The sequence below is a fragment of the Gallinula chloropus genome (assembly GCF_964237585.1).
Source record: "Gallinula chloropus genome assembly, chromosome: 4".
Taxonomy (NCBI): Eukaryota; Metazoa; Chordata; class Aves; order Gruiformes; family Rallidae; genus Gallinula; species Gallinula chloropus.
This window is the reverse complement of record NC_140088.1, coordinates 20,826,195-20,842,024: the sequence shown is the minus strand read 5'-3', so window position 1 is coordinate 20,842,024 and position 15,830 is coordinate 20,826,195. Positions and strand designations below refer to the sequence as shown.

General features: G+C 48.0%; 1 protein-coding gene across 1 annotated transcript in view; it reads right to left on the bottom strand.

Annotated features, from left to right (window-relative positions):
• Positions 1-2,164: 2,164 nt before the first annotated feature.
• Positions 2,165-15,830, bottom strand: part of CRACR2B (calcium release activated channel regulator 2B) — a gene marked incomplete at its 3' end in the record, with an annotated part of 28,531 nt that continues 14,865 nt past the window's right edge. The window contains exons 10-17 of the mRNA XM_084264205.1: positions 14,385-14,464; positions 11,227-11,521; positions 10,913-11,054; positions 10,597-10,678; positions 8,047-8,161; positions 6,250-6,357; positions 5,429-5,505; positions 2,165-2,249 (exon numbers count right to left, since the gene is read on the bottom strand). Of these exons, the coding sequence (XP_084120331.1) occupies positions 2,165-2,249; positions 5,429-5,505; positions 6,250-6,357; positions 8,047-8,161; positions 10,597-10,678; positions 10,913-11,054; positions 11,227-11,521; positions 14,385-14,464 (984 nt within the window). The remainder of the gene's footprint in view (positions 2,250-5,428; positions 5,506-6,249; positions 6,358-8,046; positions 8,162-10,596; positions 10,679-10,912; positions 11,055-11,226; positions 11,522-14,384; positions 14,465-15,830) is intronic.

Below are 15,830 nucleotides of genomic sequence, written 5' to 3'. Positions count from 1 at the left end.
CTTGTAAGACAGTGTTTTTTTATTGTCCATACTCTGTTTGCACAGTAAGAAAACATGCTTAAGGTTGTGCACTAATAAAACACGTGGTAGTTCTTGCCATTGCAATATGACAGCACGAGGATGGTAACACACAGGCTGGTCCGTACTGGAGCGTCAGCTGTGCTTCATACCTTTGTCTTTTGTGGGCTCTGTACACAGTGTGGGAGGTGCACGTTCAAGCCATGGCAGCAGACTGACTACTGCTTCCTTCTGCAGCAGCTTCCCAAATCCTGCTGCTGCAGGTAAGTAAATGTTAGCATTACTGATGTGCCCTGACCAAAGATACCAGTTCTTAGTCAGTGCCACTCCTTATTAACCTGCAGCTGGAGCATGATAGGAATCACTGACAGCAGCTCCCCCAACTCAGGTCATGGGTTTGACATATTCAACAGGTGATGATGTCTGTGTTCCTTCACAGCCACATCGGCTAGAAAGCCAGAAAGCCAAGTCTGTGCTCAGAATACCTGTGCCTTCTGAAAACAGAGAGGATTTCCCTCCCTCTTTCCTGTCAGGAGTAAAAGGCAGTGGGAGGAACCATGGAAATTCTTTGTAATGCTGATGGGCTGTAGGTGACTCAGAGCACTCTTCCTGCATGGGATATTCCCAGAAATTTGTGCAATAAATAGACTTCTGAGTAATCACCTTATCCCAAGAGAGGAAAGACAGCATAGGCCTTCCCTATGCTGCAAGGTGGGGGGAGACTGCTTCGCTGCAGCATTGTATCTTGCACTTAAAATGTTGGCATCACATACAGAAATAGGCTTGAAGAAGAAAAGGAACAGGGCACTATCAAGAAAGCTTACTTTCAAGCTTTAAGAGCAGCTGAGCTACAAACCAGAAAGCATCACACCCCAAAGAACAGCAGGGGCTTCATGTCCAGGCACAGCATGCTTTTGGGGCCAGTTCCTGCCTCAGCCCACATGGCCCCTCTCCCTGCTTTGCCCCACTTCTTGGTCACGAGGAGACCCCAATGGGCAGGCCCTTCACACAAAAGTGAGGTTACTGCACAAGGTCACTGCATGAGGAAAAGCTTCACTAGGTACATCTCACACAGGCAGCCTGGTACAGCTGAAAGCACTGCAGTCAAGTTAGGAGGGGACTGCGGATAGGTCACTTCCTAATTGCTGGAATCTCAGGGAAGGATAAAAGAATGAGAGGAAACACGCAGCATTCAGCCTTAAAACAGGCTGCCTGGTATGTACAGCACAGCTCCTGTAACAGGTTACGAATTAGCAGCACATGCCAGTACCTGCGAGTCCCAGGGCGACCGCTCTGCGTTCTGTGAACAGAGAGACAGTGACAAGGTCCATTAGGTAACAAAGTAAAGAAAGACACCAGCATGACTCGTTTTATCTGTTCATACTCTACCCACATCAATTAACTACAGTTTTGGCAAGTCAAACTAAATTTCACAGAAAATACAGGGCCTGATCTGGACCTTACAGGAACCAATGGAGGTTTTCCCACTGACCACAGCAGTCTTTCAGCTGGGCTCTGCTGTTTCAGGACCAAGAGGACATGCTGCTCTGAGACAAATTAATCCCTCCCTAGAGCTAGGCCAAATTTAAAATAATTTCTTTATCTCTTACGCTGACATTCTATTTAAGACAGCACCCACTGTGTCCTCCGCTCTCCGGGGTAGGAAACATCACAGAGCTTCTCTGAGAATGATAGTTTACAGAGAGCTGGAGTTGGAGCAGGACCAGCCCTGCTCCAACTCCAGCTCTGCCTCTCAGCACTGTGGCCATGCTGAGCAGGGGCAGGGCTGCTAGGCCATTTCCTTGCCAGAATGAAAAGGAACAAAAGTGACTGCATCCTTTTACAGGGAAGCGACCTCCCCATACAGAGGGCCCAGTTTGTGCTGTTAGCCAAGACCAGTCAAATTTTCTGAAAGGAAGAGAGGCCTCCAGAGACCAAGGCTGCGTGCAGAGCCGGGAAATGGAACAGCAGAGACCATGTGAGCATTTTGGCCTGATTCAGCGCTTTGAAATTCCCAGATGGGGAAAAGTTGCAGCTTCCCCAAGTCTCTGCAGAGCTGATACCATCAGATTCGGCTTGCTCAAAAGGAACCCCAGCTTCAAGAACCGGTGTCGGCACACGTCTCTTGCTGACATGTTGATGTGCCTTATGTGCAGCACCCCTTCCTCCTGCTGACATCTTCCAGCTGAAGGGCGAATTCCCTCTGCCTGTCTTCTTGTGCTGTCAGCAACCTGGAACAAGCACCACAGATAAAGAACAGAATTTGGTAACTGAATCGTTGCACCCCATCAGCCAGGAACATTTAGAACTGTAAAAGCTCCCACATTGATGGCAGAAGCCCAGGCTGTTTGCCTCACCTGCCTGGGCCATCTCCAGCAGCAGCATGGTAACAAAGCAGACCAAAGGCACGTGCTACAGTAGAAGATTTACCTAGCTAGTAAGTAAATGATCCCAGTTAATGAACAGCTAAACTGTGAATTTAACAGAGAGGATGCAGCAGGAGGTGAAAGGATAGAAGAAAATAAAAGGATATTTTTCTTGCAAGATTTCAAATGCTTTTTTTTTTCAAAACTACTTGCTTTTTTTAAAACCTAAAAATCTTAGAGAAAATTTATTTCAGCCTTACAATGTGTCTTATCTCCCTTTAAAAATATTGCCACCAAAATACCACGTTCTGTATGTTTAAAAGGATAAGGAAGAAAAACCCTTCGAGATGCAGGCAGACTCCTAACTGAACATGCCAACTTAAAATTTGGGACAGTACCCAAGGGGTTTTTGATCTAATATCAAACTCCCAATCTTTCAATAGCCAGCTCACCAGATGAAGCTTTGCAGGTGATACTGTCCAGTCTATGCTCGGTGCTCCCCAGGCACAGAATACAAGGAGCAGGAATCAGGGGGAAGAGTGTCAGGGTTGGAGGAGCAGACGATATCAGCCTGCCTGTCTGGGTGGATCAGCGACCTTTATCACAGGAGAAGCCACAACTCAGGATCCTCCTAGTGGAACAGCTGCCTGCTGGTGGGATTGTTCCATCCACCAACCCATGGAATACTATGTATTTCAGCAAGCACATGTGTCACACACCTTTTATTACCAAAGTGCAAACGCGCTGCGTCACATTTCACCTTTGACAGCATCAAGCACAACAAATCATTCAAGTTTGTCCTGATTGCCAATCTATTGCTGTAGCACCTCCTGTGGGGGTCAACCCTCGAGGCCTGGCACCTCCTCAGTGTCACACACATTAGTGAATTTGGCCATGTAAGATACACCTGCATTTCTATTGGTACTTTTTCTGCATGTCTTTCTGCATCAGCACATAGAGGAGAAAAGGCACCGGACATCCAGCGTCACCTGTTAGCTGCATTTGCAGCATTATGAGTCCCTCCACAGATAAAAACTGGTAATGGGCCAGCGTATGTTCCACACACCACTGCTGCCTTTCTGCAGCAGTGGGGAGCAAAGCACTGCACAGGTATCCTTCCTTCCCCCACTGCTCAGGCCATCGTGGAACGTGCTCATGCCACCATGCAAGCAATGCTTGCAAAACAAAGGGGGAGCAAGGGATACTCCCCCCAGGAGCGATTACAGAAAGCTCTTTATGTTCTTAATGTTTTAAATCAAGAAGTCAGTGATATGCCTCCAGTAGTAAGACAGTTTTGTCAGCGCTCACAGGGAAATCTAGGCAAGACCATGGTAGAGGTCCACGACCTGGGAACTCGACAATGGGGTCAGGCTGCCCCTTTAATAACATGGGGACAAAGGGTATGCTTGTGTCTCCACAGATAATGGCCTGCAGTGGATCCTGGCAAAATGGGTCCGTTGAGCGCTCTCTTCAGCATCTTGATGAGCATCTTCATCACAGGTGGCCTAACAATGCCATGGATCCCTTCACAACCAAAGCAAAGTATCTGGGTAATGCTTGCCAATATAATAGGGCAAGATACATGATGTTTATCCACTAGTTCACCCACAAATCCGTTTAGCACCTGTCAGGTGGACATTCTGCTGGACAAGTGGGTAATACTGTCAACATTGCCAGTCCTCAATGCTCCTGTTGACAACTGGGATGGGTTGGTACCGCACTGGCTGCTGGTGGCGGTGGAGCCCCAAGAGCTGGACTTGTTGGGATTGATGAAAATGGATCTCTGTTTACATTTTAATTATGTGGGCACAAACACCTCTCTGAGAACTCATGTGGCCAAATCATTGCCAGTGTACTGGAACACATCACTGTGGTGCAATTACACCACTGGGAACATTTAATGATCCACAAATGCTCCAGTGACCTTGCCACACAGGGTTTTTTTTGATACGCAGGGATTGCGCTTGGGGCCCCATCTCATCCCATATAACAGGGGGACCCTGCAGTCTTGGACAACCAACCCTTTTAACACCCAATACTTCTGTGATACTGAACCATATCCACACTCATCACCATCATTGGACAAAACAGGCGACACATGCCTTTGAGAAGGACCACGATCCTAAGGGCAAATTTTGGAAGCCCTCTAGAATAATAGTTGCTTCTTTTCTTGCACTCGATGTTGCAGCAGCAGGAGACCTGTCACAGCTCAATAAACTTGGGTGTTGGCTCCACAGCAGAACAATGCCATTTCCACTGCCTTGTATGGCTTGTTAGATATAGATTCAGTTCAACACACTACCTTGCAAAATAGCTATTGGTTTTTGCTTCTAGCCCAGGGACACAGGTGTAACAACTTTGATGGCCTTTGTTGTATGAATCTTTCCAACCATTCGGAGTCCATTCATAAAAGTATACAGATGCTAAAGCAATTGACCCAACAGTTGCAGGTGGAAATGGGTTGGAACCCCTTTGCAGGACAGTTTGCTCGATTCAGGGCCTGGGTAAAAAAGCTGTTGGTCATGGCTGTGTTACTGTTACTTATTTTTGGTAGTATCTTAGGGAGCGTTCCATATTTATTAAGCTAGTTCCCTTGGTTGTTACTAATGCTATCAAGCAGGTGTTGCTGGTATCTGTGCAAAACAAAACCGGAGAGTTGTGGGAGTTGGAGCAGCAGATAGTATCAGCCTGCCATCCCTGATAAGACCCTGGGAAAGCCACAAAGCCTTAAGGAACAAACTGAACAAACTGTGGGAATAAAGGAGGAACTGAGGAAATCCAGGAAGGGACTGGAGGCGGGGAGGAGGGGGCTTGTGGGTATAAATATCCTTGCAGAATGTATTAAAGTTGTCTTGGCATCCATCCTGCTCCAAGTCCATGCCAAAATGCGCCACAGGAGAGCACATCGCTCCAGGTCTTTTTTTGTGACATGGCAAAAAGCCAGTCTCTGACAATCCCCTCTTCTTCCTCAGTCCCCAGGAGAGCCCACACCAATCACCTACAGCCAGGGAAATATCCCAGGGAGCCTGTTCCTGTCCACTGACCTGGCCATGTGCAGCATGGGCTCCATGATGTTGTAGCCAGTCATCGCGCTGCACTCGTAGAAGACAGCCTTGTATTCCTGCCAGAGAGCACAGCAAGTGCCTGTGTTGTCTGCCAGCTTTCCCCAACCAGTTCCCTGCACCCCTGGGAGCTGGCCCACCCTTACCCCCAGAAACTCTGCTGAGAGCAGCTGGGGCCTGGAGAGTGGCTGTTTCCACCCTGCTGGGGCACACACCCCACACATCAACACAAGCAAGGGAGATACTTTTTCAGCATCAGGGGCCCAGTCTGAACATCCAAAAAGGAACAATAGGGGAGTTATTTGGGAAGAGAAAGCATATGACCAGGGTACTTGGATTGTCTTACCTTTGTCCTGCAGAATCCAAAAGATGGGGAACACCTCTGAAGTTCTGCCTTCCCCCACCCAGGGGCCAGGGTACCAGTGGGCAATGCAGACACAGGGAGCAAGGAAGGAGGCAGGATGGTTTTGCAGAGCATGCATTAGAGGGGAGGCCCTCAAATGGGAAAACAGCTATGCATGCTCCCCTCACAAAGATGGAGTGTCACTGCAAGGAGGCATTAAGCCTCAAGAGAAATGCACAAGCATGGCCATTGTCTGCCACATGCTGGCCACCATCTCATCCTCCCAGGTACAAGATAGACCTCAGTACATGTTTGCATTGGAGAAACAGGGGCAGGGGGGAGAGGGGCGGTACCATACTGGGAAACGTCTCCAAGAAGGGCTTCCTGCCAGCCAGGCTGCCCTGCTCACAGCTGGAGGGAGGCTGCAGAGCAGGTGGAGCAGCAGACCACAGAGTCACACCTTCGCCAGCCTTTCCCCCTCCGCTCTAGGCACGTTCTGGGTCTCTCTCTGTGCAGCATCCATTTTGTTTCCAAGCAGAAAGACCACAGCTCCATCCTCAATACCTTCCTGCAAAAGAAAAGAGTAAAGCATCTTGGAGACTCAGCTGAGGGAGCAGAAATATCTTGGACAAGACATTGTTCCAGCTCATGCAAATAAGACCTACAGGAGCAGCAGGATCTGACCCTTTAGCTCATTAAAAGGCCATTCCTCAAATAGCCCCAGGGAATTGTAGAAGAAAGCTTAAACTGTGTGAATGTATTTCAAATGTTTGGTATGTACAGCTGGGATGCTGAGAGAGGAGACAGGACATACATTCCTCTCTGGGCAGCAACAGGCCTAAAGAGAAGCAGTTTGCCTTATAGGCTCCTGGGAACTTAAGTTCAGGCAGAGCTTCTTATTAAGTTCACTAACTATTGTGTGTATGTGCAGTACTATTCATCTGATGTGCTGTCCAGATTCAGACACCCCTTGCTGAAGATCCACTGGCCAAGCAAGCTAAGCAACTTTCAACTCTTGTATAGAGTCTCCATAGGAACTGTCACTCCCAGGCGACTCCTGGAGCCCATTCCCTTTGGTAAAACGCCCTCTAGATCGACTGGCACACTAGAAAGAACATCACCAGAGTAAGGACTGAAGAACAGGGATCAAACTTATTTCCAAACTTGACTGCCCTAGATGACTCAAAGTGCCAGAACAGCTTCAAAACAAAATAACACTCAGTTGGGGAAAGAAGAAAAAGATTATTACAAGTTACAGATTTCAGGTGCTTTGGTTTTCAGTGGGCTCAGTTTAACCTTTCTGAAAGGAATCTGATCTTCAGAAGCTGGTTAGTTTTTAAAATCTTAACCTTTGATATTTTAGAGTCTAAAGAAATAGCTAAGTGTTTTGGTGTGGGTTTTTTTTTCCCCCAACAGGCCTGTGGAAGTTAATAATATTAGAAACCTCCAACCTGCGCTTCTTCATTTCACTTAGATCTTGGTTTTTTTGAGATTTGGCACAATCAAAACAAAACCACCCTCAACAACTTCCCTTCAGCTCTGAGTCATTTATACACAACTTACTTATATTATACATTATATATATATATATTTGTCCCTCCTAGCAGATACAAACCACAGATTAATGCTCTTGCTGAGAGTTTGGGGAAAAAAAAGCAGGAGGGCAGACTACCACATTAGTAGATAGTCACTAAATAGGAAAAAATAATAAAGCAACTTTTGAAGTTGAAGCAATATAGTTAAAGAAAAGCTATTACTAATATTTTAGTCTCATCTAGACATCTCAAAGCAGAGTCAGGATGTCATCAGGTGAAGCACTGTGCACGTGTGCTGCAGGTCTGAGCCTAAATGCACCAGGGCTGTCTCCCTTTCCTGTGCATAGGCTGGACACCAGGATATCTCCTTGCTTGGGCACAGGCCACATGACCACATGTAGGAGACACTGCCAGTGCATGTGGGCTGCTTACAAACACACACTACTGTTTTGGCAGGTAACACCACCTTCTGCCTTAGAAACAGCCCTCCCTCATTTAATGGGAAACCACTGGCTTTGGTACCTTCAACAAGAAGCCCCTGGTCACAAACTGACTACTACAAGCAGTACCCATAGCATCTGCTTTTGATAACTGATCTTCCCAAGGTCAATAGGACCTCCTGGGCACCGGAGAACATCACTCCCAAACAGACTGTTTGAGATGGTCTGGAGCAAGGCAGCAGCAGCACCACCAGCATCGGAGAGCCAAGGCCCTGCTCTCACCTGGACACTGCTCATCCAGTTCCGCACCGCCGTGAAGGAGCACTCGGCCGTAATGTCGTACATCACCAGGATCCCATCTGCTTTCCGGAAGTACTGCTTGGTAATGCTCCGAAACCTGAGCCCAAACAAAACCAAAGGCACTCTCAGAAACACAGCTGTGCAACAAGACACAGAACAGGACTACCTGTCTTTTAGTGAAGGGCCTGGCAGCCCCTGTCCCCAAGGCCTGTCCACTGGAGCTGGTACGTACAGTCTGGTGGCAGGGTCAGGTCCTTGTACCTTTGAGGCAGGCCAGGCAGCCATGAGTAAGTCTTTCTAAATGCACAGTGCTGAGAAAGCAGGAAGATCTTTGCAGGTCAGGAGGAAAGAAACAGAAGAATCTGTTCAGGTGGATTAGGAAGAGGTAATCTCCAAAAGAAAGGGAAATGGATGGAAAAAAATACACCCTTTCTCTAGAGTCTTGAAGAATGTGCAAACTAAGCTGCACCACATATCATCTGCCTCAGCGCTGCCAAAAAAGTAATTAAGATCTCAGCATCAATACAGTCTGTTTCCAGTTTTGAATCTATAAAGAGATGCCATAAAACATAAAATCAGCAGTCAGACAAGATTTTCAGGAGAAATTCCCAACAGACATCTACTTTGTCCTGTGGGTACTAGTTAGAATGACATACTTGCATTCTGGGAATAAATTCCAAGAGTAAAAAAAACCCCAACAAAACAAACCCTAAAATCTGTATGCAGTTTGTGAGAGGACCATGACATAACTCCACTGATTGCAAACTGATGGATTTAAGTACAACACAAGTACTGAGACCTCACTAGAGAGCTGTGTATTTCAACCCTCCAAAGGATAGCAAGCTCTCCTATTCTGTTAAAGCCAAGAAAACCTACAGCAAGTAGTGACCCTCCTGAACTCTTCAGATAATTGCCTGAAGCCTGTTCGTTCTCACTGTAGTAAGAGCATGACCTTCTGGCAGCTGCCCAACTGAGAAAGCACAGACTCTCTTGGCAGCTGAGGTTCTCTTTGCAACTACAGGACAGGCTAGATGCCCCAAACAAAACATCACATGTAGTGTGCACCAGTCTCAGGGAAGTCACCAAGGAGGTCTCATTGCACACTCCCAGGGATTTTGCTATCTCTTCCACGAGATATTTACAGTTGGACATCTCCAGTTAGAAGTAATTAATATTTCTCTAGAGGAAAGAAAAGCTTTTGCTTCTTCACAGGTCTCCTACTCAGTATCCACATTGAGCAAAGTTCTCTCTTGCCAGTAAGTGCATGTCTAAGGCCTGCACTAATGCTGCAGAAAGGACTAAAAGTCCTTCTGCATCTTGAATTTGGCCTCTGATGCAGAGTGGCCTCAGTAAAATGTCACAACTCATGTCATAATAACTCCCCTGACTGCTCAGCTTCAGCACTGATGTAACCACAGGAGTCCCCTCAGAAATCATAATTTCTTCAGCATGAAGCTTGAAGCTGGGAGAAATTTGCTTTTCAATGGATACTCCTACTTGGTACATTCCCACCAGGTCCATGTGATCTAGCTGACTGAGATAGACAGCTTCACTACTCTGTTGGCACACCTCAGGATTATAATGTGCCCATGACCTCAGCTGCTTCCATAAGGCCTGCTCTCATATTTTGCACAAATCACCCAGTACTTATTTTTGCCAGGCTCTTGAGGTTAATGGCCTCCTTGAAATAGCTTTTAATCTTCAGCTTCGAAGTGCATGCTAAATAAAGTCTAATTTACATGAGAGTTGTAGCGGACCTGCATCTCTAGTAGCATGTGAGTGTCAAGTGTGTCCTCTACTACTCTGATTTTCACTAATAGTGCTGGTAACAGCTAGTGATGGCTCATACTTTTGAAATTAGAGGCCTTCAAGCAGGGAATCTGTATTCACTGTTGCAAAAATCTACACTGCTCCTCAACAAGGACTATCACGTCTACAAGTCTATCAGCAAAAGGGATAGCAGAAGGGCCCAATACCCTGCTGGACTCTGCCAGTGAGGTTATCTCAAATCACCCATCACTAAGCCAGATGGCTTTCGATCTGGAAAGGTTCACACACTCCTTTCCACCCTCTGAATAGCAAGTGGTGGTGGTGAGCAGTTGGGGAGAGCAGTAGCACAGCAGCACTGAGAACAGGATGTCTATCCATAGCCTTTGTTTCTATCTTTATCTGTAGCCCTGTCCAGCAGCTTTTCTCAGAAGCAGGCTGATGTAGGAGAGCTTTGAGGGCTAAAAGACTGTCAAACCCCACACCACCAGTGATCATAAACAGACTCTAAAAAGCCACAAGCACGCAGGTCACATGGAAAACCACTTTTCTGTCAGTCCCCAGAAACCTCCCCAGGACTTGCTTCACAGCCACAGCTCCTAGAAATCTCCAAAACAGACCTTTGCTGCAGGTTCAGCACTGGAATAGCTGCTGCAACCTCTCTGGTCCTTCTGGAGCTAACGGCTTTCCCAGAGACAGAAGCCAAGTCCACACACACTTCCCCTTTCCTTCTGGCAATAGGACATCCTCACAGAAATGGCTTACCTTTCTTGTCCAGCTGTATCCCACAGCTGTAAGGCAACCTGGGTGTTATCCACCATCAGACTCTTCACCTGGTAATCAATACCTGTCAGGAAGGTACCAAAGATCCTAAGATAGAGTGGGGAGAGAGCAGCTTGCCACTACACGGCCAGTGGCCAAGATCAACACTATTTAGTTCAGGGAAATTGCAAGACTGATCTGAAATTTGGAGAGAGACCATCATTACCTTTAGCTGAGCTACAATACAGGCAAAAAGCATGTGTCCAGGCTGACTTTCCCACCCTTCTTAGCCAGATGAGTCAGGAACCCTGTTACTTACCAATTGTTGCATTGAGCTCAGCCAAAAAGCGGTCATAGCAGAAGCGGTGAATAAAGGAACTCTTCCCAACGCCAGAGTTCCCCACAAACACCACTTTAAAAATGCGCTCTGGGGAACAGCTGGCTGGTTCCAGTGCCTGGAGCTACAACAGAAGAAAGGGATAGAGTTTTGGAAAGCCGGGCTGTAGGCTGCTTTGGTTTAGGCATTGGACCCCTGCCCTATAAACCTGGAACTGGAATTACATGGAAAGGCAGAAACCCCTCAAGTTCCTGGTAGCAGGCATTTGAAGAAGAACCCCGAGTAATGAGACTCACCCTGGTTTCGGTGCCAACAGGCTGTCCTCTAGGAGGCAATGGAGCACCATCTAATCCATCTGCATTTTTTCTGCACTCAGCATCACCTTTCAAAGTCATCTTCAGCCACTCAGCATCTGCTGCTGATGACCACCTCTCCTTGTCTCTGCTCTTCTCTCCCAAGCTTGTGCCGCTGCCTTCTCCTGTCTTGAGCCACATCCCGTTGCCTGGGAAGTATTTACAGTTCTTTCTGTTGGGTTCTTCCACCGCCACATCCACTGGGAAGGTGAAGGGAAGGTCCGCAGAGGCCAGTTGTCTGTATTAAAGCCGACAGGCACCACAAATTGGGTTGGGGGGGGTGGGGAGAGATTTCACATTCCCCAAACAACCAGTGCAATCCAATTAGTGCACATGCAACACTTGCAGGAACTCCATCTACTTCATACATACACTCCCCATATTCCCTATGACTACGGCATCAGCGGCATCCCTAGGCAAAGAGACAGATCACCTGAGCTATGCTGTACTCATCTATGCCAATGTATATTTCAGTTACTTTAATAAAAATTCCCAACTTTCTGGATTTTTCAAGGATTCTTTGCCTCCCACTTCCCCCAGTACTGACAAAGGGGGCAAACCATACAAAAGTGGCAACAGGCAAAGACAATTTAAGAAACCAAAAAAAAGACAACACCTGTCCCTTCTAGTTTTGTTACCAAACACAAAGATGCAACAAAGGATTTGAGGTAAGTGAAAAGAGTTTTGACTGCAGACAGCAGAGCAAGGGCTGGCCAATGGTCTCTGGGCAGCCACACACTGTGCATACATGTTGCTACCCCCTTGCTGAAGGTGCACAGCAATGCTCCAGGAAACCAGCCCATCACTTCCAAACACTGCTGGAACAGAGTATTACTGAGTTCAGGCAGCAGGAACCTGCTGGAGGTGTGCAAATTGCAGTGAGCACGCTCACACCAGGGTCACTTTTCCTTGTGCTGGCTCTGTGCTGGCTGGCATCCACACCTGGCCTCAAGTAAAGGAGCCAGGAACGGAAAGATGTTTGTTTTAGAAAGTTTCCAACCAGCCAGGCTGCGCTCCCAACAGCAAGAAATCCCCAAGTGCCCTGCCCAAGCTGTGGTAGTGGGAGACAGGTGGTGCACTGACTGTGCCTACACAGGCAGTCTGATGGGGTAGGCTGATGCACTTAGTTCCCTGGGGACAGAGCTGATGTGGTCAAGTGGAGGAACAGCTAGAATAACCAATTTAAGCTACTGGAATCATTGCTGAGGGGCAAGGCAGCATCTTAGCTCTGCCTTGGTTTTCCATGGTTAAAGAACCAGAGAGAGTAAGAAGGCTTGGAACTCAGAGGGCTTTATCCATCACAGGCATTTACATTGTCTTCACTGGCCACCAAATTGCATTCAGAAGCAAATTGAAGAGACCAGAAGCTCACTACAGTCAGTTTCTTCAGTGGCAGCACATCGCACCCCTCTCTGCAACATCTTTCTCTTCCTACTAGTGCAGGGCTTGAGGCAACAACTCTCTCACTCCTGTGAGGACATGTCATCAGGGCTGCAAAATTCACCTTCTGCAAAGCCTACACTTTTTCTGCAAAAAGGAGCTCACATTCCTGGTTGTCCTGCCTTCATCTGCCCCAAATGCCAGCCCAGCCCAGGCCAGCTGGAACTTCTCCCTCTGGCAAACAGACACCTCCTTCCAGGCTCAGAACATCTCCCAGGGCTGACTGGACTCATAGCAATGAGGGGCTAAGACTCAGAAGCCTCTTTGGAGTTCAGGGAACAAACATGAAAACTTTCTGAACAGTGACTTCACATCTAATGGATTTTATCCATGCTTCTCAAGCAATGTGGTGTGACACAACAGTGGGACAGAGACAGGACCAACAAATACTTCTCCCCTTCTCACATCACCCTCACTGCCAGGCTTTGCCACCTGTTAAGCCTTTCTGGTGGGTTCATGCCAGCAGCAGTTAGCAGGATCTTTGGAAGAAATAGCTGTGGAGGAGGATGGGAGAATTTTGTTGTCTGATCCCATGGATAGTAAAATATCCCAGTCACACAGCCATGAAAAAACCCTGGCTCAGACCTATCCAAGCAACCTCCCAGACTGGGTTCAAATATCAGACTTGATTTTCCATCAGTCCATGAGCCTAAGACCCTGAAGCTCAATTCTTAAATGTCACTACCAGAATTGCAAGCATCAAGGGTAGAGTTGAAGCTGAAAGGAACCCTGAGCCTAGACCTATTTCTCTGGTTGGCACCAGGAGAAAGTGAAAAGTGGTAGAACCTTCTGCAGAGACCTGGTAGGAATCCAGGCCCTGACACCCACCTTTAAAACCTGTTTGGGGCCAGCAGTTGCAGGGAAGACCCAGCTCCAAGCCAGGTCATGTCTGGGCTGGCCTCTCCTGCCTCTCAGAGGAACCAGGCTTTTAGCCAATAGCAGTGTGCTGGTCACACATCTGTTTCACAAGGGCTGATGCTTATTGCCAGCACAGTTCAAGCAGTCAGGCGTGTGTGGGTATTGAGGCCACTGTACAGTCTGCATGTAGAGTTTAAAAAAAAAAGCCTTGGCCACACAGACATGTTCACCTGACCTGGGCAAAGGAGAGGCCTGGTGTGCCAGGCCTGCATAGGTGTGGAGGGACACAGGCCCACCTGGAGCTGGGCACCCTCCTTGTGCCAGAGAGAACACAAGCCTTGCACAACTCCTGTCCTCTCCCATGCCCCAGGGATATGGGCTTAGGCATGAGGTGCCAGTGGACAGGATATCTGCCCAAGGCGGAACTGGCACACTTGGGAGATGCCTGACTTAGCCAGAGACAGCCTTTGTTACTCCCATCCCACAAACACTCCCATAGCATCTGATGGCATTTAGGTTTGCTCAACCACTGCTGCATGTAGGAGCAGCCCAGAGGAGTCTTCCCTGTGGAAATTAGTTAACAGCATCCTCAGCATGGTGCTGAGCCAACACCACCTGATGCCAAGAGGCAGCTAGGGCCACAATCAAAATGTTCACACACACGCCCCACCCTCCTCCACCCACGCTCCCAAAACCAGCCACCACCAAGGTGGGAGAACTAGACACTGGACACAGCTTGACTGACAGGGTACTCCAGTGGGCACAGACCGACACCACAAACACAACACAGATGCCCATCTAACCGTTTGACTGGCTTGTCATCCAGCAGGTAACTGCCTAGCACTGACCCTTTCTTCAAAAGGGGCTTTTTGTTCTGAGGTGCCTGGAAGTTGAAAAGAGAAAGGATGAAGAATGTGATTAGGACCCAGGAACTTGACCAGCCCCAGTTCAGCCACTTGCCACCTCCACAGGCTACTTTGGGGAGGTAAGGCTGGAGCCCTTGCAGCCCTACACCATGCATTAGTAGTGCCCCACTGGCAGGCTCAAGCAGAGGTGAGCACACAGATGGCTTGCTCCTCTCAGTTCAGTTCCCACATGATGGCATCACTTGTTCTGCTTTTCCCTTTGCAACAACATCTATCAAAAACAGTGGTGTCCCAAACTGAACTCTTCCTCTAGCCACCCAGCGCTTTCATTTCTGTGGCTTGTCTTGGTCTCACAGCTGAATCTGCTTCCCCACCACCCTATTATGCTGATATTTTGTGAGACAGACCAATTGTCCCTTTCTCAGAAGGCACTATACCCCTCCTCCACCACAACTCACCCAGGGCTGCACATGTGCCATAGGAAAGAGACTGCTTCACAAAGAGCAACATAGGTGCTCTGCCTGACAGGAATGCCCCTCTCCATGCTTTCCTCCTACTTACCTCAGGCTGCACAGCAGGACAACTCCTCTTGCAACCCTTTTCCCCCAATACAGCATTTTTGTCATCCCAAACAGGTCAAAGATGAGCAACTCCCCCAAGAGGAAGAGCTGCATGAGAGAGGACTGACCTGCCATCTCCCCAAATGCTAGGCTAAAGCCTAGCTCCCTGCACCCCAAAATGGACTGGCTAACTGCTCAGGCCACACACACAAAACACAAAGCAAGAGAAGGCATGGCAAGGTGCCCACTGTTTCGGTACTGGAGGAAAGGGAGACATACTCTATCTACATCTGGAAATTTCTGACACATTCTTACAAGTTATTCCCCACAAGGTAAAGGTGGGGAAAGAAGACTCTGCAGCCTGCCAGATCCACCTCTGGCAGCAGCTTTGAACAGACCAAACACCTGCAGGCAGCTCTGGACAGGCCTTCCTTTGTGCTGCCCACAGCCCAGGGGAGAACTACGAAGATTCAATAACCCCTGGCTTATTTTAAAAGGCAAAAATGAAGAAGCTGCTTTGTTGGCCAGAACACCTAGGACACCTTTATCACAAGGCAGTCCAACAAAAGGAGACACTCTGGACTCCATAGAGGGCCTTGCCCAAGTAGGAACTTTGGGAGGGGGGGGGGGGGAATACCCAAAACATTTTTGACATGTAAAACTGACGTTCCCTTCAAGAGCGGCTCCAGTCTTGGAAACAATCCACCATTGAGAGGTTCACAACTGTTGAGCACATATCTTCCAAGGCAAAAGACACACAAGTACGTAGTGACCCTTTGGTTAACACTGTTATCAGGCTGTGGTTCAACCAACCAGTTGTTCT